At 39.8% G+C, this 25279-nt stretch overlaps 1 protein-coding gene across 4 annotated transcripts in view; it reads left to right on the forward strand.

Annotated features, from left to right (window-relative positions):
• Window positions 1-20061, forward strand: part of SLC26A2 (solute carrier family 26 member 2) — a 31611-nt gene extending 11550 nt beyond the window's left edge. For 3 of the 4 annotated variants that reach the window (XM_023552693.2, XM_064278122.1, XM_064278121.1), the window contains exons 2-4: window positions 5484-5616; window positions 7519-8248; window positions 10051-20061. In XM_023552693.2, coding sequence (XP_023408461.2) covers window positions 7544-8248; window positions 10051-11565 — 2220 coding nt within the window. In that variant the 5' untranslated portion in view covers window positions 5484-5616; window positions 7519-7543 and the 3' untranslated portion in view covers window positions 11566-20061. Of the gene's footprint in view, window positions 1-5483; window positions 5617-7515; window positions 8249-10050 lie in introns of all 4 variants that reach the window. The other variant, XM_064278126.1, reaches the window with a different exon arrangement.
• The last annotated feature ends 5218 nt before the right edge of the window (window positions 20062-25279 follow it).

Genomic DNA, 25279 nt, shown 5'->3' on the forward strand with positions numbered 1-25279 from the left:
GAGTCTGCATGTGTGTTTTTGTATGTTGTTGTTAGGTGCCGTTGACTTGGTTCCAACTCATAGCAACTCTGGGTACAGCAGGATGAAATGCTGTTGGGACCTGTGCCATCCTTACAGTCATTGCTGTATTTGAGCCTATTGTTGCACCACTGTGTCAGTTCATCTCATCGAGGGTCTTGCTCTTTTTCACTGACTCTCTACTTTACCAACCATGATGTCCTTCTCCAGGTTTGGGTCCCTCCCAGGGATGCGTCCAATGTATGTGAGACGAAGTCTCGCCATCCTCTTTTCTAAGGAGCATTCTAGCTGTACTTCTTCCAAGACAGATTTGTTTGTGTATATGTGTAGTTTCATGCAATTTTATCACATGTGTAGATTTGTATACCCAACACCACAATCAAGTTACAGAACTGTTACATCACCATTAGGTTTCCTTGGTTATTCTTTTATATAAAGCTTCACTGTTCTCCATCCCTAACCCCTGGCAGCCACTAATCCATTTCCGTGTCTACAATTTTGTTATTTCAAGAATGTTATATAAATGGAATCATATAGTATGTAACCTTTAGAGATTGGCTTTATTTCACTCAAGACAATTTCCTTGAGATCTTCCAAATTGTTGTGATTTATTTTTCATTGCTGTGTAGTATTCTATGGTATGGTTGTTCCACGGTTTTAAATGTAGCTTTATATTGTTTGGGGTTTTTAAATAGGTTTGAAAAAGAAAAAAATATTTAGTTTTGAGGGGAGTTCTAGGGGTAAATGGAGTGGATAAGGAAACTATAGACAGCCTTTATATTCATAATGATGGCTAAATAACTTCCACTTCCAGGACTGTTTGTAAGTGAAAACCTAAGTTTCTGAGAACTAGAGGTGGAAAGCACTATAGCCATGAGTGTGGAGAAAAGAGGGTTGGGACAAATTTGTAGATACCACTGCTGGATCATTTTGGGTAGCAGACAGGTGAAACTAGGGTGTGTAGGGTTGCTGAATCTAAGGTGTTTAGAAGTGTCTAAGGTTACAGAAAGCTTAATGAGATAGGTGGCAAGAATAGTACCACTATTCCAAAAAAGAACTATTCTTGAAGTCATAAAATCTGAATTTTACTACCTGGCTCAGTTGCACAAAAAACCATACAGCAGTTCAAGAATTTCTTTATGTACAATTCAGTGACATTAATTACATTCTTCAAGTCATGCAACCATTGTCACTATCTTTTTCCAAATTATCCCACCACCAGGAACATACATTAATTTCACCCTAAGCAAAAACTTCCCCTTTCTCGTCTCCCTGTCACCCCTAATAATTTTTGATTTCTTTATATTTGCTTTGGAAACCCTGGTGGCGTACTGGTTAAGTGCTACGGCTGCTAACCAAGAGATCGGCAGTTCAAATCCACCAGTTGCTCCTTGGAAACTCTATGGGGCAATTCTACTCTCTCCTATAGGGTCGCTGTGAGTTGGAATCAACTCGATGGCAGTGGGTTTGGTTTGGTTTTTTGGTATGTATTTGCAAATTTCATATAAGTGAGGTCATATAGTATCTGTCCTTTCGTAAGTGACTTATTCCGCTCAGCATAATGTTTTTGGGTTCATGTATGTCATGGCATGCTTCAGGACTTCATTTCTCTTTATGGATGCTGTGGAACCCTGGTGGTGCAACGGTTAAGTGATGAGCTGCTAACCGAAAGGTCGGTGGTTTGAACCTACCAGCCACTTCGTGGGAGAAAAGACCTGGTGATCTGCTCCCATAAAGATTACAGCCTAGGAAACCCTATGGGGCAGTTCTATCTGTCTTATAGGGTCACTATGAGTTGGAATAGACTCAAGGGAACACAACAACAATATTCCATTGTGTGTATTGCCACATTTGTTTATCAATTGATGGATATTTTGGTTGTTTCCACCTTTGGCTATTATAGTGCTGCACTGAATACTGGTGTACCTGTGTCTGTTTGTATTGCTGCTTTCAAGTCTTTTGGGTATATACCTGCCTTAGTCATCTAGTGCTGCTATAACAAAAATACCACAAGCGGATAGCTTTAACAGACAGAAGCTCATTCTCTCACAGTTTAGGAAGCTAGCAGTCCAAATCAGGGCGGCAGCCCCAGGGGAAGCCTTTCTCTGTCAGCTCTGGGGGAAAGTCCTTGTCATCAATCTTCCTTTGGTCTACGAGCTTCTTAGCACAGGGACCCTGTATCCAAAGGACATGCTCTGCTCCTGGCTCTCCTTGCTTGGTGGTATGAGGTCTCTCTCCTCTCTGCATGATTCTTTTATATCTCAGAAGATACTGATTCAGGTCGAGAAGGGGAGGGACATGTCATGGGGTTGGCAACCAATGTCACAACACAGTGTATATTCATTGTTTAATGAGAAACTAATTTGCTCTATAAACCTTCATCTAAAGTACAATAAAAAAAAGAAAGAAAAAAGAGATTGACTCAAAATACAGCCTAATCCTAATAGATTGTGTTGTGCCTCATTAACTGCTTCTAATCCTACCTTGCTAACATCATTAAAAAAAACCTGTTGCTGTGGAGTCAATTCTGACTCATAGTGACCCCATAGGAGGGGGGTAGAACTGTCTGTCTCATAGGGTTTCCAAGGAGCAGCTGGTGCATTTGAACTGCCGACCTTTTGTTAGCAGCTGAGCTCTTAACCACTGTGCCACCAGGGCTCCATTAACATCATAGGAGTTGGGATTTACAACACATAGGATAATTACATCAGATCACAGAATAGAGGACAACCACACAATACCAGGAATCATGGTCTAGCCAAGTTGACACACATTTCGGGGGGGACACAGTTCAATGCATAATAATACGTAAGGGTAGAACAAGCCCTTTCACTTTTAACCTATCAATATCTTTATATTTAAAGTGGATTTCTTTTTTTAAAATACTTTGTTGTGTTTTTTGGAGAAAATTTGCATAGCAAATTAGGTTCTCATCTAACAATTTCTATACATATTATTCAGTGACATTGGTTATACTTTTTACAGTGTGTCAGCATTCTCATTATTTCCATTCTAGTAGTTCTGTTTGCATTACTCTAGCTTCCTTGTTTCCCCTTACCTTCTCATCTTTGGTCTAGGATAAATGTTGACCTTTAGGTCTCATTTACATGATTGATTAGAGGAGCACAGTACTCACGGGTGATACTGTTTATTTTCTGATCCACTGTGCCTTTTGGCTGATAGGTGACCGCTGAGTCCAAGCTTAAAGGATATCCTAGGGCAATAGTCTTGGAGATTCCTGTAGTCTCTAGCTGTCCAGTAAGTCGGGTCTTTTTTAGGAATTTGAGTTATATTCTGCATTTTTCTCCCATTCTATCCGGGACCATCTATTGTGTCCCCAGTCGGAGTAGTCGGTAGTAGTAGCTGGGCGCCATCTAGTTCTGGTCTCGATATAGCCAAAGCCGTGGTTCATGTAGACTGTTAGTCCTGTAGACTAGTTTCTTCTTTGAGTCTTTGGTTTTCTTCTTTCTCTTTTGCTCCAGACCCATAGAAACCAATAGTTGTACCTTAGATGGCCGCTCACAAACTTTTAAGACTCCAGATACTAATCACCAGACTAGGATGTAGAACATTATCTTTGTAAGCTATGTTATGACAGTTGACCAAGTTGCCCTCCGGGACTATCGTCCTAAGCCCTCAAACCCACGAGGTATTTGGTTATGTCTAGAAGTATCCGTAACTGTATCACGTATGTACATTATTTTATATATGAATATATGTGCAGCACACACAAAATGTATATATATTTGCCTACAGAGACACCTGTACATGTGCACCTGCATATTCATACGTGCTCACTTATGCATACATGAACATAGATATCTGCCTATGTAACCATTCACGTAATTTTTGCTGTTATTACTGTTGTTGCAAAGTTGTGTATGTTGTGGCTTTTACCAAAATCGCCCGTTATTCTTGTGTACTTCTTAGTGTCATCATCTACCTTGGTCAGATTTTGCTGACATCACCCTTATTTGGTATTGTTTTACTCATCACGGAAACTAACAAGTGTTTACTGTCTAGAAAGTGATTCCCCTCCCTCTCTTTCACATCCCTGGTAACCACCAAAGAACATTGCCTTCTATATGTATACCTAACTTGTCTTTTTATAACAGTGAAATCATACAGTATTTGTCCTTTTGTGATTGGCTTATTTCATTCAGCATAATATCCTCCTGATTCATCCGTGTTATTATATACTTTGAGAAGCTATCATTATTCTTAATGGATGCATAGCATCTCATTGTGTATATGTACCACAGTTTGTTTATCCATTCATCTGTTGATGGGCACATAGGTTGTTTCCTTTTTTTTTGCTGTTGTCAATAATGCTGCAATGAACATAGGTGTGTATATGTTTACTCATATCAGTAGTTTTAGTTCTTTAGGAAATATACCCAGGAGTGGGATTGCTGGGTCATACAGTATTTTTAATTTCTAGCTTTTTGAAGATGTGCAATACTGTTTTCCATAGCAGTTGAACCATTTTACAATCCCACCAGCAGTAGTGCAGGGTTCCAGTCTCCCTGCGTTGTCACCAGCATTTGTTGTTTTGTTTTTTTAATCAGTACTGAGTTAAAAGGATATCCGGAGGATAGACCTGAATTTCTGTCTGGCATATCCTTTTTTGCCTAAAGAACTTCCCATAACTTTTTTTTTTTTTTAAGTGCTAGTCTGCTGTCAGTATTATTTTTGTTTGAGAAAGTTTTTATTTCTCCTTCGTATTTTAAAAGATATTTTCTCTGGGTATAGAATTCTGGGTTGACAGTTATTTTTCTGTAATAAAGATACGACTCCATTATTTTCTGACTTGTATCATTTCCAAAGGAAGTCTGCTATAATCATTATCTTTGCTCCTATGTATGTAATGTGTGTTTTTGATTCATCTGTCTTCAGAATTTTCTCATCTTTTGTTTTCAGTACCTTGAATATGATATACCTAGGTGTAGGTTTTTTGTTTGTTATGTATTTATCCTGCATTATAGTCTCTGAGCTTCTTGGATCTGTAGTTTAGTGTTTGTCATTAATTTTGGAAATTCTCAGCCATTATGTCTTCAAATATTTCTTCTGCCCTGTTTCTCTCTCTCTTCTTTTGGGGCTCTAATTATGCATATGATAAATTGATATGTTCCACAGCTCTTGGGTGTCCTGTTATGTTATTACTGTTGTGTTTTAACTCTGTTTTTCTCTTTGTGTTTCACTTTAGGTAATTTCTATTGATCTATCTTCCAGTTCATTGATTCTTTCTTTGGCTCTGTCAAGTTTACTAATGAGTCTGTTATAGGCATTCTTCATCTCTTATTGTGTTGTTCACTTTTAGCATTCCTGTTTGATTCTTTCTTATACGTTCCCTCTCTCTGTTGTATGTTCTAGTATTCATTTTAATTTTCCTTCCCAGATAGCAGCCGTATAGGACAAGATCTGAATTTGGTTATTTTTTCTTATGCCTCTTTTGTATATCTTAGGTTTGGAAAAGAAACCACCAAGAGCTGCTCCAGAATAGAAGGATGTAAGAAGTGCACTCAAGGCAGCTTGGCCTGAAAGCAGAAAGTGGGAAGACGGTTACAGATCAGTCCTGTTGAGGAGTAAAGAGCTGCTGTATGTATCTACATATGTGATTGACTTTTTTAGGGTCAGTGGCCATCTAAATATCTTCTTTTCTTCCTTGTATGCTTCACCAGACCGTCAGAGTAACTATTATGTTATTCTTGTTCAGTGGAATGACCTGTGATAGCCCTTTCAACCTAAATGAAATAATGTGGGTTACTTCTATGTACCTTGTGTTCTTGAATGGGTTTTGGGTCCTGGATTATGGCATCTTGGTACTGTTAGGTTTGTAGAACCTCACGAGGGCCTGCTTTTCTGTCATTTCCAAAACAGAAAACTTCTTGAATCCTCCATCTATTTTATTTCTATCTGGCCACAGTCTTGAATTTCTTAATTCATCTGTTTTTTTCATTCATTCAAACATTTTGTAAGCCTGCTATCTCAGAGTTACTATATTACAGGCACTGAGGATTACAATGATGAACAAGATGTCCTTTCCTCCAGGAGCTTGAGAGACTCCTACTTAACTAATGCAGGAGGGTGGTTAGTTCCGTAATAGAGGTACAAAATGCTATGGGACACAGAAGGTATAGTGATTCACTCGAGCTAGGGAAAATCAGCTAGTGCTTTGTGGAAGAGGTAGCATTTTAACTGGGTTTTAAGAAATAGTTACAATCTTGACAGATTGAGAGGTGGATGGCCATTCTAAGCTAAATAGCTTTCACAGTGTGATGTATTTGGTAAACAGTTTACACTCTACCCCTAGGAGATCCTGGTTCTTCTTCCTCCTCTTGTACTCCTATTACAAGACTTACTTTTTATTGTTCCTTTCTACTTTTTGGTTATTTTTACATTGTTTTCCTGTAGTTCTTAGTGGTAGGTCTTGCTGTACTAATTCAGGACCCAGAGATCCTTCACCTGGATAACTTCCTAGTGGAAGTGCAGGGCAATGTTATTCCTCTATTCAGCCTGTGTTTCATTGTGTACTAAGAACAGTAAATCACATCTTTCCTTGCATGAGTGTGGGCCTTGCCCATGGGGCAGATTATTCCATACTAGAACACAGTGGCACAGACCAGAACCTCCAGAGCATCTATTAGACACTTGCGCCCATCAGCCCTCCCCATGTTCTTGAGATTTGTTTCACCTCAACACGTTCTTATCAACTTCTCTTTTCCTTTTTTTTTAGAAAGCAAGAGAATACTGTTCAAAAATCCAAATGCATTCTTCCCGAGTTTATCATTATTGCCAAAAAACATTTATCTCTACTCTGTCACGTTTTTTCTATTCTCAACAACTAGTGGGTTCTTTAAAGAGGTATTAAAAAAAAAAAAAAAGGAAAGAGGGCCATTTTCCTTGCTTTAGGGACTGGCAAGTAGGGGTGAAGATTTGAGACTAGATCCTATCTTGTAGTATACCTGGGAGGTGAAAAAGCTGGGAATAAGACAGTCGATAGCATAAGGAAGGGAGGACACAGGCCACCCTGATGCCTTTTCTAGAAAAGAACTGCAGGGGGAGCCAGGAAGAGATGGAGAACAATCCATCTTTATACTCTTGGGAAGCCCTCTACTCAATCAAATGGTTGCTTTTCACTTGGTCTATTTTTTTCCCTAAGACAGATGAGGATCAACTAAGAAAAGGAGATGTAAGATTAAAAAAAAAAAGGAAACCCACACCCATTGCCATCAAGTCAATTCTGACTCACAGTGACCCTGCAGGACAGAGTAGAATTGCCCCATAGAGTTTCCATGGAGCAGCTGGTAGATTTGAACTGCCAGCCTTTTGATTAGCAGCTGAGTTGTTAACCACTGTGCCACCAGGGCTCCAGAGGTAAAATAGCTACCCCAAAACTGAATTCCTCTTAACTTTGATGAATGACAAGTAGGACAGTTAAAGATGTGTGATCACTAAGAATTACTTTATCAGTTAACATGGGTGTTTTTTCTGGAGTAGGAAGCTGAAGCACCTGTCTCCAGAAATGTCCCTGGAAAGTAAAGAACAACAAGTCCTTTCACCCAGGGACTCATCTGAAGAAAATGACCAATACAGTCTTCAGTCTAGAATCCATCTGGAGCCTCAAGAGGAATCGAGTACTGACTTCAAGCAATTTAGGACCAATAATCAATGCAGACCTCATTCTAGGATCCATATGGAACCTCGACAGAAATCAAATACTGACTTCAAACACTTTGTCATCAAAAAGCTACGGAAGACTTGCCAGTGCAGCCCAGCCAAAGCAAAAAACATGATTTTTGGTTTCCTTCCTGTTTTGCAGTGGCTTCCAAAATATGATCTGAAGAAAAACATTTTAGGAGATATAATGTCTGGTTTGATTGTGGGCATCTTACTGGTGCCCCAGTCTATTGCTTATTCTCTGCTGGCTGGCCAAGAACCCATCTATGGCCTGTACACGTCCTTTTTTGCCAGCATAATTTATTTCCTATTAGGTACCTCCCGTCACATCTCTGTGGGCATTTTTGGAGTATTGTGCCTTATGATTGGTGAGGTAGTTGATCGGGAACTACACAAAGCTGGCTATGACACTGCCCATATTGCTCCTTCTTCAGGAGTGTTTTCAAATGAGAGCACATCTTTAAACCACACATTACATGAGACATGTGACAGAAGTTGCTATGCAATTAGAGTTGGCAGCACTGTAACCTTTATGGCTGGAGTTTATCAGGTAAGAAACAATGGAACGAGTGATTGTTTCTGGTAAAAGTAATCTCTATACATAAAATCTTAGAGCTATAAGGGATCTTGTTGTTGATGTATGCCATTTATTCCGACTCATAGTGACCCTACAGGACAGAGTAGAACTGCCCCAAGGAGTGGCTGGTGGATTCAGACTGTTAACCATAAGGGATCCTAGAGATTATAATTATAATTATTAAAGCTATCCTTTATTGAAAACCCAGGGTATATGAGAGATAGAGCCAGAATTCAAACCCTAGTCTGCCTGACTCCACATTAGGATAAGGCTGTTTCTCTTTTCTCAATCCTAGGCTGCCTCTTAACCCATGAATTTCAGTCAGCCAGGTTTTAGTTATTTGTCTGTAGAAATATAGCCCAGAGTGGGACCTCAGACCACCTAGTACAACTCATTAATTTTATACATCAAGAAACACTGGGTTTGCTTGAGATTATGTGTAGTTGGTTATTGGCAGAGTCAGCATTAGAAATCAGGCAGGAGGATAACCAAATTGGGGGTTGGGAGAGAAGGAATGCAGAATTTTTCAAACTATGCATGTCCTATGCCCCTTCCTTTAGAATCACTGTTCTGGTAAGTTACTCTTACTGATCAGGGTAGTTCTCTTGAGTTGCCGGGGAGGGAGAAAATTCACTATTTTATATTATCAGCCAGGAGAAAGGATCAGAGATGAAATTCTTCTTGGATCTCTTATAGAACCCACTATTCTGCCATTATTATCATTCCCCTACATTTTGGCTTCCAGGAGTCATTTCTAGCATTAAATCTCTTCTCTATAACAGACATTTGGAAGCAACAAGGGAAGGGCAAGAGTGGTTCACTTTATTTGGTGCTTGGATGAGGAAGAACGAGTGAGAGAAGGGAAGGTAGTGTACAGAAGAGTTGTGCGCCTCAGCGTCTATTTTTGCTTTTTCATTAGTACACTTCACCAAGAATGAGGAAAGAAGCAATAGGATTCTAAGGAATTATTGGGAAGGGAAAAAAAAAATCTTTGAAGAGTGTAAAATTATTAATATGGAAGGCAGTATGGCATAAATATATATACTGGATGAAAACAATCTCAAAATGAGATTCGATTAGAGAGCGTTCTGCAGTAATTTTTTAAGTGTGATTATATTTTGAAGTAAATCCAATTTTTTGTTTTATGATAAAACTTCACTTTTATGGCAGTGATTTGTAATTTAAAGAAACTGTGGTCTTTTAATGAAAAGAATTTTTCCAGTTTGAGTTTTTAGATGTCTTCTGTAGATCCTTGAGAATTGCCTTTTTAAAAGAGGCCTGGATCTTATTCAAGTTTAAGAAACTGTGGTAGAAGGTAGGAGCCCTGGTGGCACAGTCATTAAAACACTCAGCTGCTAAACAAAAGGTTCAAACCCACCAGCCACTCCTTTGGAGAAGGATGTGGCCGTCTGCTTCTGTGAAGATTTAGAGCCTTAGAAACCGTATGGGGCAGCTCTACTCTGTCCTGTAAGGTCGCTATGAGTCAGAATCAACTCGACAGCAGTGGGTTTGATTTTGGTTTGGTGCTAGAAGGTTGTCTCAGCTGGGCTAATGAGTAACAAACAGTGTGACTATGGACAAATTGCTTAGCCCTCTGAGCCTCAGTTTCCTATCTTTGTAAAATGAGAGGATTCATATATGATGGCATTTTTTTCTAGCTCTAGCATTCTGTGATGATTTGATAGTATATTTCTGTGCCAAGAAAGGCCAGGTTAACTCTAGCTTTAGAAGCTCATTTTCATTTATATTTAACACTTGTATATCCTTTCTTTCAGGTAGCGATGGGCTTCTTTCAAGTGGGTTTTGTTTCTGTCTACCTCTCAGATGCCTTGCTGAGTGGATTTGTCACCGGTGCCTCCTTCACTATTCTTACATCTCAGGCCAAGTATCTCCTTGGGCTCAGCCTTCCTCGGAGTAATGGTGTGGGCTCACTTATCACTGCCTGGATACATATCTTCAGAAACATCCATAAGACCAATCTCTGTGATCTCATCACCAGCTTTTTGTGCCTTTTGGTTCTTTTGCCAACCAAAGAACTCAACGAGCACTTCAAGTCCAAGCTTAAGGCACCAATTCCCACTGAACTCATTGTAGTTATAGCAGCCACATTAGCCTCTCACTTTGGAAAACTAAATGAAAACTACAACTCCAGTATTGCTGGACATATTCCCACTGGGTTTATGCCTCCCAAATCACCAGACTGGAACTTAATTCCTAGTGTGGCTGTAGATGCAATAGCTATTTCTATCATTGGTTTTGCTATCACTGTATCACTTTCTGAGATGTTTGCCAAGAAACATGGCTACACAGTCAAAGCAAATCAGGAAATGTATGCCATTGGCTTTTGCAATATCATCCCTTCCTTTTTCCACTGCTTTACTACTAGCGCAGCTCTTGCAAAGACGCTGGTTAAAGAGTCGACAGGCTGCCAAACTCAACTTTCTGGTGTGGTAACAGCCCTGGTTCTTTTGTTGGTCCTCCTGGTAATAGCTCCTTTATTCTTCTCCCTTCAGAAATGTGTCCTTGGTGTGATCACTATTGTAAATCTGCGGGGAGCCCTACTTAAATTTAGGGATCTGCCCCAGATGTGGAGGCTTAGCAGAATGGATACAGTTATTTGGTTTGTTACGATGTTGTCCTCTGCACTGCTAAGTACAGAAATAGGCCTGCTTGTTGGAGTTTGTTTCTCTATGTTTTGTGTCATTCTCCGCACTCAGAAGCCAAAGAGTTCGTTGCTTGGCCTGGTAGAAGATTCTGAGATCTTTGAATCCACATCTGTTTACCAGAACCTTCAGACTAAGCCGGGAATCAAGATTTTCCGCTTTGTAGCCCCTCTCTACTACATAAACAAAGAATGTTTTAAATCTGCTTTATACAAAAAAACTCTCAACCCAGTCTTAATAAAGGCAGCTCAGAGGAAGGCTGCAAAGAGGAAGATCAAAGAGGAAACTTTCAGGAGAATGCAGGATGAAGTTTCCGTGCATCTTTCCCATGAACCCCTGGAGCTCCACACAATAGTGATTGACTGCAGTGCAATACAATTTTTAGATACAGCAGGGATCCACACACTGAAAGAAGTTCACAGAGATTATGAAGCAGTCGGTATCCAGGTTCTGCTGGCTCACTGCAATCCCTCTGTAAGGGACTCCCTGGCCAGGGGAGAGTATTGCAAAAACGAAGAAGAAAATCTGCTCTTCTATAGTGTGTATGAAGCGATGGTCTTTGCAGTGGAATCTCAGAATCAGAAAGGAGTATGTGTTCTCAATGGTCTGAGTCTTTCTAGTGATTGATGAAGAATGTAGGTGGAAGGAAGAAAAATGTCCAGCCAATAGGTTAAAATATCCACTTCCACAGTGGAAAATATTACACACTTAAAATTTTAAACTATTGGCTAGACGTTATTCTTTCTTTGAAGCTAATGGCATTTGTATGGAGCCCTGGTGGCACACTTTGTATGTACGTAAATGCAGTAGAGCTAATGGCTAGACAAAAGAAAAAATAAAATCTTTTGGCTTCAAGCTTTAGTGCAGATATGAGGCATTCTTACTATTGTTGTTAGGTGCCTTCAAATGGGCTCCGACTCATAGTGACCCTACGTACAACAGAACGAAACACTGCCTGGTCCTCCAATCCTCACGATCATTGCTATGATTGGGCCCATTGTTTCAGCCACTGTGTCAGTCCATCTCATCGAGGGTACTGCTCTTTTTGGCTGACCCGCTCAACTTTACCAAGCATGATGTTCTCCCCACCTGATAGCATGTCCAAAGTATGCAAGAAGTCTTGCCATCCTCGCTTCTGAGGAACATTCTGGCTGTACTTCTTCCGTGACAGACTTGTTTGTTCTTCTGGCAGTCTATAATATAGTCAATATTCTTCACCAATACCATAATTCAAATTTATCGATAATTCTTGGGTCTTCCTTATTCATCATCCAGCTTTCGCATATATACAAGGTGATTGAAAATACCATGGCCGGGTCAGATGCACTTTAGCCCTCAAAGTGACATCTTTGCCTTTTAACACTTTAAAGAGGTCTTTTGCAGCAGATTTATCCAATGTAATACATCGTTTGATTTCTTGACTGCTGCTTCCAATGGGCGTTGATTATGGTTCCAAGTAAAATGAAATCCTTGACAACTTCAATCTTTGCTCCATTTATCATGATGTTGCTTGTTGGTCCAGTTATGAGGATTTTTTTTTTCTTGAGGTGTAATCTGTACTGAAGGCTGTAGTCTTTTATCTTCATCAGTAAGTGCTTCAAGTTCACTTTGCTTTCAGCAAGCAAGGTTGTGTCACCTGCATATCGCAGGTTGTTAGTGAGTCTTCCTCCTGATGCTGCGTTCTTCATATAGCTCAGCTTCTTAGATTATTTGCTTAGCATACAGATTGAATAAGTATGGTGAAAGGATACAATCCTGATGCACACCTTTCCTGATTTTAAAGCATGCAGTATCCCCTTATGCTAGTCAAACACCACCTCTTGGTCTATGTACAGGTTTCACATGAGCACAGTTAAGTGTTCTGGAATTTCCATTCTTCACAATGTTATCCATAATTTGTTATGATCTACACAGTTGGTTGCCTTTGTGTAGTCACTAAAACAGGTAAACATCTTTCTGGTATTCTCTGCTTTCAGCCAAGATCCATCTGACATTAGCAGTGATATCCCTTGTTCCCACGTCCGCATCTGAACCTGACTTGAATTTCTGGCACTTCCCTGTTGATGTACTGCTGCAACTGTTTTTGAATTGCCTTCAGCAAAATTTTACTTGCATGGGATATTAATGAAATTATTTGATAATATCTACATTGTCTTGGATCATCTTTCTTTGGAATTGGCACAAACACGGATCTCTTCCTGTCAGTTGGCCAGGTAGCTTGTCTTCCAGATTTCTTGCCATGGATGAGTAAGCATCTCTGGCGCTGCATCCATTCACTGAAACATCTCAGTTGGTATTCCATCAATTCTTGGAGCCTCATTTTTTTGCCAGTGCCTTCAGTGTACCTTGGACTTCTTTCAGTACCATCAGTTCTTGATTGTATGCTAAGTCCTGAAATGGCTGAATGTCAACCAGTTCTTTTTGGTACAGTGACTCGGGAGTATTCTTTCCATTGGAAGTTGTCAAAAATGAAATGTAACACTTAAAGATAGATATCCTAGGCATTAGTGAGCTGAAATGGACTGGTATTGGCCATTTTGAAACAGTCATATGGTCTACTATGCCAGGAATGACAAATTGAAGGGAACGGTGTCACATTCATCGTCAGAAAGAACATTTCAAGATCTGTCCTGAAGTACAGCGTTGTCAGTGATAGGATAATATCCATACACCTACAAGGAAGACAAGGTTAATATGACTGTTACTCAAATTCATGCAGCAACCACAATGCCAAAGGTGAAGAAATTGAAGATTTTTACCAACTTCTGCAGTCTGAAATTGATCATACATAAAATCAAGATGCTGATAATTACTGGTGATTGGAATGCGAAAGTTGGAAACAAAGAAGGATCAGTAGTTGGAAAACATGGCCTTGGTGATAGAAATGATGCCAGAGATCACATGATAGAATTTTGCAAGACCAACTCACTGGAAATACCTTTTTTCAACAACGTAAATGGAGACTATACACGTGGACCTTACCAGGTGGACTACACAAGAATCAAATCCACTACATCTGTGGAAAGAGTTGATGGAGCTCAGTATCATCAGAACAAGGCCAGGGGCCGGTCATGGAACAAGACTATCATTTGCTCATGTGCAAGTTCAAGTTGAAGCTGAAGGAAATTAAAACAAGTCCATGAGAGCCAAAATACAACCTTGAGTATATCCCACCTGAATTTAGAGACCATTTCAAGAATAGATTTGATGCATTGAACACTAATGACCAAAGACCAGACGAGTCGTGGGACATCAAGGACATCATACATGAAGAAAGCAAAAGGTCACTAAAAAAAAAGGAAAGAAAGAAAAGACTAAAACAGATGACCAAAAGAGACTCTGAAACTTGAACACGGAGTAGTTAATGCAAATGGAAGAAATGATGAAGTAGGAAGATGAATGGAAAATCTCAAAGGACGGCTTGCTAAGACAGAGTATTATAATGAAATGTGCAAAGGCCTGGAGTTAGAAAACAAAAAGGGAAGAACACGCTTGGCGTTTTTCAAGCTGAAAAAACTGATAAAAAATTCAAGCCTCGAGTTGGCAATATTGAAGGATTCTGTGGGCAAAATATTGAATGACTCGGACGCATCAAAAGAAGATGGAAAGAATATACAGAGTTACTGTACCAAAAAGAATTGTTCAACATTCAGCCATTTCAGGAGGTAGCATATGCTCAAGAACCGAGGTATTCTTGGAGTGTAATAAACTGTCTATTGAATTGAACTGTAAAGTAGCCCCAATGCTTCACTACTATCCTATTTTAGAGGATATGCATTTTGGACTCTTCTCTCAGGTAAAGGGGTGAACCTGGGATTTGCATTAGAAGTGCTAGAGCCTTTACAAGGCTCTTTTTTTTTTTTTTTTCAGTAGGGAGGGAGGGAAAGGAAGGAGGGGAAGAAAATTGCACCTGCTCTTGTACCGGAAGGCCAGGAGGTTTCTGGAGCACAGAGTCATAACCGGAGAGCTTTGTTCTTATTGTGCTTCTCTTTTCCCAGCCTTAGCTCTCCAGACAGCAGTAGGGTATCTGGCTTTTAGTAGGAAGGCACCATTCCTCTCCTTAAGGCAAGGAACTATGGGTATGGTCACATCAGGATTCCAGATGGCTGGGCAGGTTTGTGACATCCTGACAGCCAGTGTGCCATTATACAGAACACCCTTTATACAGGGCAGGACGCCAACTTAGCAATTCTCTATATCATTTTAAATGAACTTGAGGCAAACAGTCATGGATAGATTGTAAAAAGAAATGATTGACAGTTTCCCATAAGGATTGGTTTACTTAGCAAACCCTCCCCCCTCCACCCATAGCATTTCAGCAAGGATTCTCAAATAGAAGCTTCTGTTCATCTTTACTCTGCAAGAAAAAGTCACTGTAATCAATGGGTAAGAATACATAGCATGATAGATGCTTCCAAAAGGACATCAATGATTAATTTTAGATGTTTTAGTGAAAGCAAAGCTAATGCTTACTGCCATGCACCTATTGGTGTACAGTAAACATTGATGACAGTGACAGCTTTTAACTCTTCAAGTCACTTTAAACCATTACGCAAGAGGATATAGAAGCATCATATTCATACAACCCAAACTCTATGGGTATATTATTTATGATAACTGGCCACAGGTTGTGAGTTAAAGAATAGTTTTCCTTTGAAAAGCAAGATATGTTTGACATTGAAAGTTTATCTGGAGCTTGACAGGTGAGAAAAAAAAGTTCCTTTGATATCTGGAATAGGAGACTAATTTATGTGAGGTTGAAACATTTTACCATGTCTTTTAAACAAAGTAATTGCATAAGTGCAAAATCATTTTAAAACTACTACATTTTAAGCAGTTTTAAATATGAGAGGCAAACCGTATGTGTAGAGTGTCTATTATATATATATACACACACACATACATATAAATATATATATATACACATATACATAAATCTTTCTTGCTATTTCTATGAAGTGCCAGTGTTGCTTTTCTATAGTTAGAGCTTTGCCCATCTGTTTATGTGGAATGGAAAATACCTTTCCCTTTTCACAAGGCAGTTTCTCAGTAGAAAAAGTAGATTTCTGTCTTTGAAGTGATTGACCTTATGAATAAATGTAATAGTGTCCTTACATTCTTTTGGAACTTAGGTCTAGAATTTCAGACATGTTAACTGCTGCTGCTTGCATTTGTGCCCTTTTTGGTTTATTTTTAGCCAGTATTCTTTCTCCCCAGCTTTATAAAAAAGTAAAATCACAGTATCTTGCTTGGTCATTTGTTTGAAATTTCCCTTGCCCCTTCCCCAAGCCAGGTGTGAATTGAGACTATTACAGATATCGAATGCCCTGTCAAGGAATCAAATGACATATTGCAGTGGGCAAATCTAGCCACAAAAGACCCTTTTAAAGTGTGAAAAAGCAAAGATGTCACTTTGAGGTGCGCCTCACCCAAGCCATGGTATTTTCAGTCACCTCATATGCATGGGAAAGCTGGACGGTGAATAAGGAAGACTGAAGAAGAATTGATACCTTTGAATTATAATATACCATGGACTTCCAGAAAAATGAACAAATCTGTCTTGGAAGAAGTACAGCCAGAATGCTTCTTAGAAGTGAGGATGGCAAGACCGTCTCACGTACTTTGGACATGTTTTATTAGGAGCGACCAGTCCCTGGAAAAGACATTACGTTTGGCAAAGTAGAGCGTCAGTGAAAAAGAGGAAGACCCTCAAGGAGATGGATTGACACGGTGACTGCAACAATGGGCTCAAACATAGCACAGATATTGAGGATAGTGCAGGACTGGGCAGTGTTTCGTTCTGTTGTGCATTCGGTCACTATGAGTTGAAGTCAGTTGATGGCACCTAACAACAATAACAAATGCCCTGTGAAATAGCCCTGGTAGCACAGTGGTTAAAGTGCTCAACTGCTAACTGAAAGGTCAGTGGTTCAAACCCACCAGCCGCTCTGTGGGCAAAAGATGTGGCAGTCTGCTTCCATAAAGATTTACAGCCTTGGAAATGGTATGGGGCAGTTCTACTCTGTCTTATAGTGTCGCTATGAGTTGGAATTGATTTGACAGCAGTGGGTTTGGTTTTTGGTTTTTAATGCCCTGTGACAGGGTAATGAGTACACATTTAAGACAACTCTAATTTAGCAAACACCAGCACAGCAGAAAAATTTAGTTCAGTCAAAGAATGGGAAATCCCTTAGAAGGATGGAACAATAGGATTTGGCGTTTACGTGACAATTCTGTCCTTATGTGGATATAAACATTTGTGGAGCTTTATGCAATTAGCAAATTCTTGAATTGTGTTCTGGTTTGTACCTCTTCTACACAAACAAACAAGAGATTGTGCTTTTAGTAGTTCATTAATAGCCATTTGTAAAAACATTTAAGATTTCACTAGAATTTACGTTTCACCCTCCGTGCTTGGGTTGAGGTCTGCCTATACTTGCACATTGTTAAAATTTTTTTATTGCTGGCATTTAAAGGAATCAGACCTGGACCCAAAGCCTAATTCACCAACAAAAACTAATGTTTTCATTTGCTTTCTTGCCCAAGGGCTTGAACTTTAGTTCATTAAGTGATATCTTGTACACTGTATTGACATAAAAATCTATCTTGCTTACTCATAAGCGGAAGGTCTAAATGAAGCATTTTCTCAATGGTTTTTCATTGCTTATTGGCAAATATAAAATCCTGGATATCTTAAAGTGGTTATCATTTAATTGAAATGTGGTTATACACTATTTTTTGTTGTTGAACAGAGAGGGGCAAGGGGAGTAGACCATTGCGAAGACTATGTGATCAGTGGAGGGAGAAAAGAGAGGGGCCCAGTTAAATACAATCCAGTCCCTGGTTAGCCCCCCTTACAGTAGGGAGATCAGGATTAGGAGGCACACCTGTGTTTGGGAGCAAGGTCAGAACCAGCTTAAATTTCCGGAAAGGAGAGGCTCACAGATTCACCAGAGCTGAGGAGCACATGGTAGTCAGGGTGTGGCAAAAGCCTCTGTTAACCTACTCCGAAGCACTGTGTGTTTCATTTAAGCGGAGTGACTGGCACTATGTGTCTAGTTGATAACTGCCCCTCCCCCTTTTTTTAAGTAGGACCAAAGGAAAACAAGGTAAGATTTAGATGATCTGACTTTTAAACAACCGTAGCCAAAATGTGCTGGTATATTTACCATTATGGATTAATGGTGACTTTTAAAAATGTATAGGGATGTTACATGAGTTCACTGAACTATTCTGACACACTAATGACCACATTTTTAAAAATGTGATAATTCTGTGCAGAGATTGTCTTAGCAATTTGTCATTTAAAAAGCTTTTATCTTCAGAGTTAGCTGTAAGTGAGAAAAGGGTTGCAGTGTATTTTTTTTGGAACTTCAGTCTCAAATATATGATGATAAACTCGAGTTCTGTGATTCTTATTAATATTCTCAATGTATTGTTTTCCTCTAAATTAATTTTTGAAATGTATTACTATAGGTGATCACCAATGTAGACATTACCTGAAATACTTCCAGAAGACCTATGCAGGAGACTAGGGTCTTGGGCCATGTGCTGGGACTATGGTACTAAATCCCGTAGATGGTCTACGTGGTAACTCCCTGGGGCAGGTAGAGAAGTGCTTTAGGAAGACAGTTGAGCTGAGCTTTGACTGAGAGCTGTGTAGGAGGCAGGCACCTGAGGCCAATGAGGAGGAGTGATGCCCCGGGTCTGTTCATGGAAAGAGTCCACAGCGAAACGGGAAAAACCCAATGGGTGGGATTTAGACTGCTTAATTTTTTTATTTTTATTTTTTGGTCTAATGTTTTATCTGTTCTAATGATGACTTATTTGAAACTGGGCTTAAAAAACTATCTGCAAAAAGGATGAAATTGGATCTAGAAAGCTTTTAGGCTCTGAACTATTTTGGCTTTTGGCTTTAGACACTTGCGAATGAAATCATTAATTTGAGTGCTAATTCCAAGAATGAAAATCACAATGGAACAGGCCAAAACACCACACCAGCTAACTTGTTATCGTAGCCTATGTATTAAATAAAGTAAAATACTATAGAAAAAATACTATAGAAGTACTATAATAAGTTAAAGATGAATTTTTAGTGTTTTTAAAAATTTAATTTTAGTAATTTTATGAATGGGAATATAAATGTGGAATGAATGTGGGAATGGGAAGATTTATTTTTTTAAAAATGTTTTACAACTGAAATTTTAAAGTACACATCTTAAATACAGTTAGAAGGAAATTAATGTTTTTTAATGTTAATGAAGGAGGGAGCCTATTGAATTCTGAAAACCAATAATGATGGACACTAAATGCCTTTACTGGAGATAGTGTATTTGTAAGTCTACCCTGGAGCCTTATGTAACATTTCTTGGACTTGAATAATAGTAGTGAAAAAGCCAAATAGTCTTACTAAAAAACACAAATGAAAAAACTTCTTACCGAAGGTTCTTTAGTTAGTAAATACACAAGCAGTGTAGGCCAGAAAATCGTTTTAAACTAAAGCTTTAAACTTACTACGGGGAGGCTCTCTCCCCCAATTTCATCCCCCATCCCTAAGACACTAAGATACTTGGAATCAAATGGCTCTTATATTTTCAATCCAAGTTAGCTGTGAAATTACGGTTTGAGTCCTTAAGCTGCCGTGACTTCCATCTATCAGAAATGAGTGTTTGTGAACATACCAATCTATATGTTGCCTTTTTGCTTTTTTTTGGCTCCTTTGCAACTTTGTATACAAATCAAGACTGTATCGGGGACAGGTGAATGAACCTGAATTGTCAGTCTTATCTATTCACCAAAAAGTATACTCCCTTTTCTTTTTTTCTTAATTCAAGGCTGATGACTTTAGGAACATGTTTTATAGTACGTATGTCTTTTCTAATTAAAGCCAAGTGCCTTGATGCTATTTCACATAAATCATGCGTAAACCCGCTTACAGGACAAAGATGGGTTATTGTTAGATTTCAGCCCTGCGGGTGCGGGGTGCAAAGTTGCTTAATAGCAGACCCTTTTCTTCTGGAAGTATATGTTCGTGATGTTTATTATATACAATCCAATATGTATATTGGCATCTAGAGGTGTGATTTCTTTTGTCTGATAATAAAGTGTTACTATATTCTTATATTTTCCATTTCTGTGTCTAAATTACTTGAGTCCAATCAAGGTTCTAACTAAAAAACACATTTAGGTCACCAGTGAGTTTTAAAATACTGTCTCTCTACGTTTGGAAAGTAATTTAGTCATTAATTTTTCCCAACTATAAGGAAGGGATCTCTCCGCATAGAAATACATAAAACATCAATTCTTTTTGCTTTGTGGCCCTGAGTCAGCTAACCTCTGGGGACACATTTTTTCCATCAGTAAAGAGGATAGGAGGACTACATTGCATGGCCACTATTCCATACCACATTGGAATCAGGAAACCCAAATCTGGCTCATGGTTTAGTAAGTCTGAATTTGGGCAGGTGACCTTTGAGCCATGTTTTTCGCATCCACAGATTGACGGTAGCACCTTATCATGAAAGTGAGTTAACTGGGAGTGAAGTTCCTAACTGTGGAGCACAATACTTCGTTAAGGAATTACCTGTACCATTACCCCCTCCCCATCCCTGCCATGAAGCTTCTCCTGGAATGTCTCTCCCTCTTCTGCTTCTCAATTCTGTGGAGGAAGTGGGAGTATGGGTATAGGGTTAAGGACATTTTTCAGTCCTTCTGCAGGACTTCTGTAACCCTGGACATTCTGCCCCCAACCTCACCTCTACCCCACAGTGAAGGAGTTGGACTGGTCTAAGGGCCCTTCTAGCCATACTGTTCTCTGCACTTACCCTGTCTGCACACACAGCACCTGGGATAACCTGAGATCCAGAGCCCTGAGAAGTACACTCACATGATTCTCCAGTATCTCCTTCAGCCACTTCTGAAGGAAGCCACATAAGGACAGAATTGTCACATAAAGGCTAAATCCTGTCGTTCCATCCTTCTAAGGGATTTCCCACTTCATCCGTCATTTCAATGATTGCGCCCTTGGCCTCTTCACATTTAGCACCGCTGCTTAAATATGGCTTAAGTATGGCTCTTCTTAGAGAAATATCCACGTGTGCATATGTATGTTCACAATTATAAAAAGATTGGTTCATGGACTCTATCATGAACACTTCGCACTATAGGCTCTCTCCAGGTAACTACATCTGCAACTATGGCTTCAATTGTCCCACTATCTACATGCTAACAGCAACCAAGTGAGATCTCCAGCCTGACCTTTCCAGCATGCCAACTGGCATATCTGTCTATATATAGATCTCAATGCTGGGCAGCTCTACCTCGATGCCCAGAGGCACCTCACACGCAATACACCCCAAAACAAAATGATCCCATGTTAACTTACCTTGATCATGGTGTGATCCAGCCACTCAAGCCAGAAGCCTGGGAATTTCTAGAATCTTACTCAACTCCCAGACCAAATCCATCTACCTGGTGTTTCTCAAATCCAGTATCTCTTTCCCGCCCTCAGTGTTCGTTTTGCTTCTAGACTATGCAACGGCCTAACTAGTTTATCTCCTTCTCTATGAGCCAGCCTCCACTATTATCAATTATTTTCCAAAAAAATCTGACCCTTGCTTACTCTGTCAGGGCTTTTCCTGTGTCTTCAAGATAAGTTCAAAATTAATGGACAAGACCCTAAAAACTTTGCCCTTGCTTACATCTCCTGTTCTTGTCTGGCCATACATCCTTTGCTTGACCTACCAACCTCTGACTTGAGATGTTCCCAAATGAGCTTTCTTCCCCCCTTTTTATGTGGTAAGTATATATGTAACAAAACACTTGCCATTTCAATATTCTTCACATGTACAGTTCAATGACATTGTGTTCATCATGTTGAGCAACCATCACTATTAAACCCGTTGCCACCAACTCAATTCCGACTCATAGTGACCCTATAGGACAGAGTAGAATTGCCCCATAGGGTTTCCAAGGAGCAGCTGGTGGATTCGAACAGCCGACCTTTTCCTTAGCAGCCAAGCTCTTTACACGGGCTACCACGGCCCATTACCAAAGCCATTTTCTGTTTTATACCTCCAGGCCCTTATATATGCTATTCCTTCTGCCTCTCAGCCTGTGTGCCTAACTCCCTACTTCGATCTCCAGATCTTTTCACTAAATGCCCCCTTGCTCTTGGGAAAATTTCCTACTGAATTCTTCTCTCAATTAGGATTCCCTCTGGGCTTCACCTCTATATATTCTCTAAAATGGCATTTACCACTTTGTATTTTAATTTCCCTCTCATTTATCTCCTCTACTTAATTTTTTTTTTTTTTTTACTTACTGAACTCCTTAATGACAAGGCCATTGTACTTCATCTTCACAGCCCCTACGGCCAGCTGTGGGTATATTAAAAGGTCCAATAAGTGGTTGTTGCAAACATGAATATATTCTATGGGTAGTTATCGAACACTAGCTCATTTCCAGAGCATATCTATCTGTCCAGGGTCAGTTACATGGCCTTTGGTTATCCAATAGTTTGGAAAAAGTTTCTGTTGAAGGGATAAGTGTGTAATGGCGTGGATTAGGTGGTTCCTGTCAGTTATTTCTAAGTTGGTTGTTTGAACAAGTCCCACATCTTATGTCTCTTCCTTCGTCTTCTCTCTCAATCTCTACAGTGTCAGAACGTGGCTGCTCCTAGTTTCTTCAATTGACTAAATTGTCTCTCTTATGTAGCCCAGGAAAACTTGGTGGCGTAGTGGTTAAGTGCTACAGCTGCCAACCAAGAGGTCGGCAGTTCAAATCCACCAGGCACTCCTTGGAAACTCTATGGGGCAGTTCTACTCTGTCCTATAGGGTCGCTATGAGTCCGAATCAACCCGAGGACAGTGGGTTTGGTTGATTTATGTAGCCCACTTGTGCCCTCTGGTGGCCAGAAGGTGCTACTACATGCCACTTTAAGTCCACCAGCTGCTCCTTGGAAACCCTATGGGGCAGTTCTACTCTGTCCCACAGAATCACTATGAGTTGGAATCCTCTTGATGGCAGGCAACAGGTTTCATCTTGGTTTGGAAGTATGGCCTCGGATAGCATGGAAGGTGGAGCTGAAGCCCAGGGCCTAGGGGCTTCCACCCAGAATCCAGAGGGCATTGGCAACACCCAGAATCTGGAGAACAGAGGATTATTTTCCGGTCTTGAGCTAATGCAATTTGCTCTGCTAGGCTTTGGACTTGCTTAGTGCCTGTCATCCCTTTTTTCCCCTCCAGTCTCTCCCATTTGTAGTGGAAATGTCTACCTTGTGCCTGTTCTACCATTGTACTTTGGAAGCAGAAAACTTGCAGTCTAGATTTCACAGGTTCACAAATGAAAAGTTGTGCTTCAGGATGGAATAATGTCTAAAGTCTCACCCATATTTGATTTAGATGATTCAAAAAATGAGATTTGGGGCTTGACGCTGATTTAGGACTTTAGGGATGATGTGATGTAGTAAAATGTGTTTTGCATGTGGGAAGGACATAAATTTTGGGGGGCCAAAGGGTGGAATGTTACGGATTGAACTGTATCCCCCTCAAAACATGTGTTGTAAATCCTAACCTCTATGCCTTTGGTTTTAATCCCATTTGGAAATGGGTTCTTTGTTATGTTAATAAGACAGGATTAGGGTAGGGTGTATCTTGAGTCAATCTCTTTTGAGATATAAAAAAGATTAAAGAGACATGCCAAGTCATATGTAGATTGCCCAGGAGCAGAAGCTCAGGGTGACAAGGACCTTCCTCCAGGGCTGACAGAGAAAGCCTTCCCCTAGAGATGGCACCCTAAATTCGGACTTCTAGCCTCCTAAACTGTGAGAGAAATTTGTTTTTTTTAAAGTCACCTATTTGTGGTATTTCTGTTATAGCAGCACTGTATAACTAAGAATTTGGTCTAGTTCTTGAGCTGTTTAAAAGGTTAGTAACCTTGGAATTTACTTACATTATCTGAACTTGTCTTTCTATGATTTTCTGGAAAGATTAAACGATAACAAGTGAAACAGTGCTTGCTAAATAACAGACAATAAATCTCATCTTCCTTTCGAATGAAAAAATCCTTCTTAGTAATAGAGCAAAGAAAACTCTTTGAGTTGTCATCTATTGATCAGGCCGGTGGCTCTGGAACTCTGAACTCCAAGATCTGTTAGTGGAAGAAATGGCTAATCCCTTTCATATCCAGCATCTCTTTGGTTAGATAGGTCCCTGCCTCTAGATGGTATTTGTTAAGTTCATATAGGGATTGATAGTAATGGTGACTGATAGCATTTATAGAATATTTATGCTGTGGCATGTACACATTTTTATCCTCATGACAGCACAACTGAGATAGGTGCCTAGTCCCAATGTGTTGGCCTAAACATCACAGACACTTCAATAAACATAGGTCAAATGGGGCAGAACTAAGTCCCCAAGTGGAGATTGAGTGGCCAGATAGGCAGGGGGAACCTGTAGAGTCTGTTGACAAGAACAGACCAAGAAAATAATAAACAAACCCTAATGTCCAATAGAATGAAAGGTTTAACCAACGTAAACTAGAGCACAAAGCCCTCTTCTCTGGTATGATTTCCATCTCTCAGGATCTAAATGAATCAAGGACATTAAATTTCTCTTTTTTAATAAAAGCACACATTTACTGAACACCTACTACGGCACTTAGACAAAGCCTTTCATACTAAAGTCCTGTGATATATATGGAGGCAAAAACAAGAAAGAGGTTTAACTCTATGCGTTAGAGCTCTTCATTCTCACAGAGATGATAATGTTGACTGGAATAATATTTGAGGCAATGATATTCCTGGAAAATTTTTGCTAACCTTTTAAAATAAAGCATAATCCTACCTTATCTCCCAGCCATTTTCTCGTCAAATCAATGCTTGATGCAGCTTTAAAAATGAGGGGGCTTTGACACATTACATGCATCTATCAATTTATACACAAATGTTTATTAAAGTGCCTATGATGTTCCCAGTACAGTGCTAGGCACCATTATGGTTACAAAGGCAGGCTGGTCCCTGCTCTCATGGAGCTTACAGTCTAGATAAAGAGCCACAGAACAGAGACAGCATTTAAGTGCTTAACTGAGTGGTAGAGATAAGAAGTGCTCAAGCAACGAGGGGAAAAAGGGTGAAGTGGCTGCTGGAGTCTTCAAGAAGGGGGACTCCAGTGAGTTCTTGAAGAATGTGCAGAGCCTAGCTTGGTAGTGAGCAGGGTGAGGCTTTCAGGCAAAGGCACACAGGCCAACGGCTATGGAGTGAAAGAAGACAATGGCCTATTCGGGAAGCATCATGCACACTGAATTGTTCTGAGCAACCAAGCTGGAAATGCAGGTCGCA

Source organism: Loxodonta africana, chromosome 2 (genome assembly GCF_030014295.1).
Source record: "Loxodonta africana isolate mLoxAfr1 chromosome 2, mLoxAfr1.hap2, whole genome shotgun sequence".
Taxonomy (NCBI): Eukaryota; Metazoa; Chordata; class Mammalia; order Proboscidea; family Elephantidae; genus Loxodonta; species Loxodonta africana.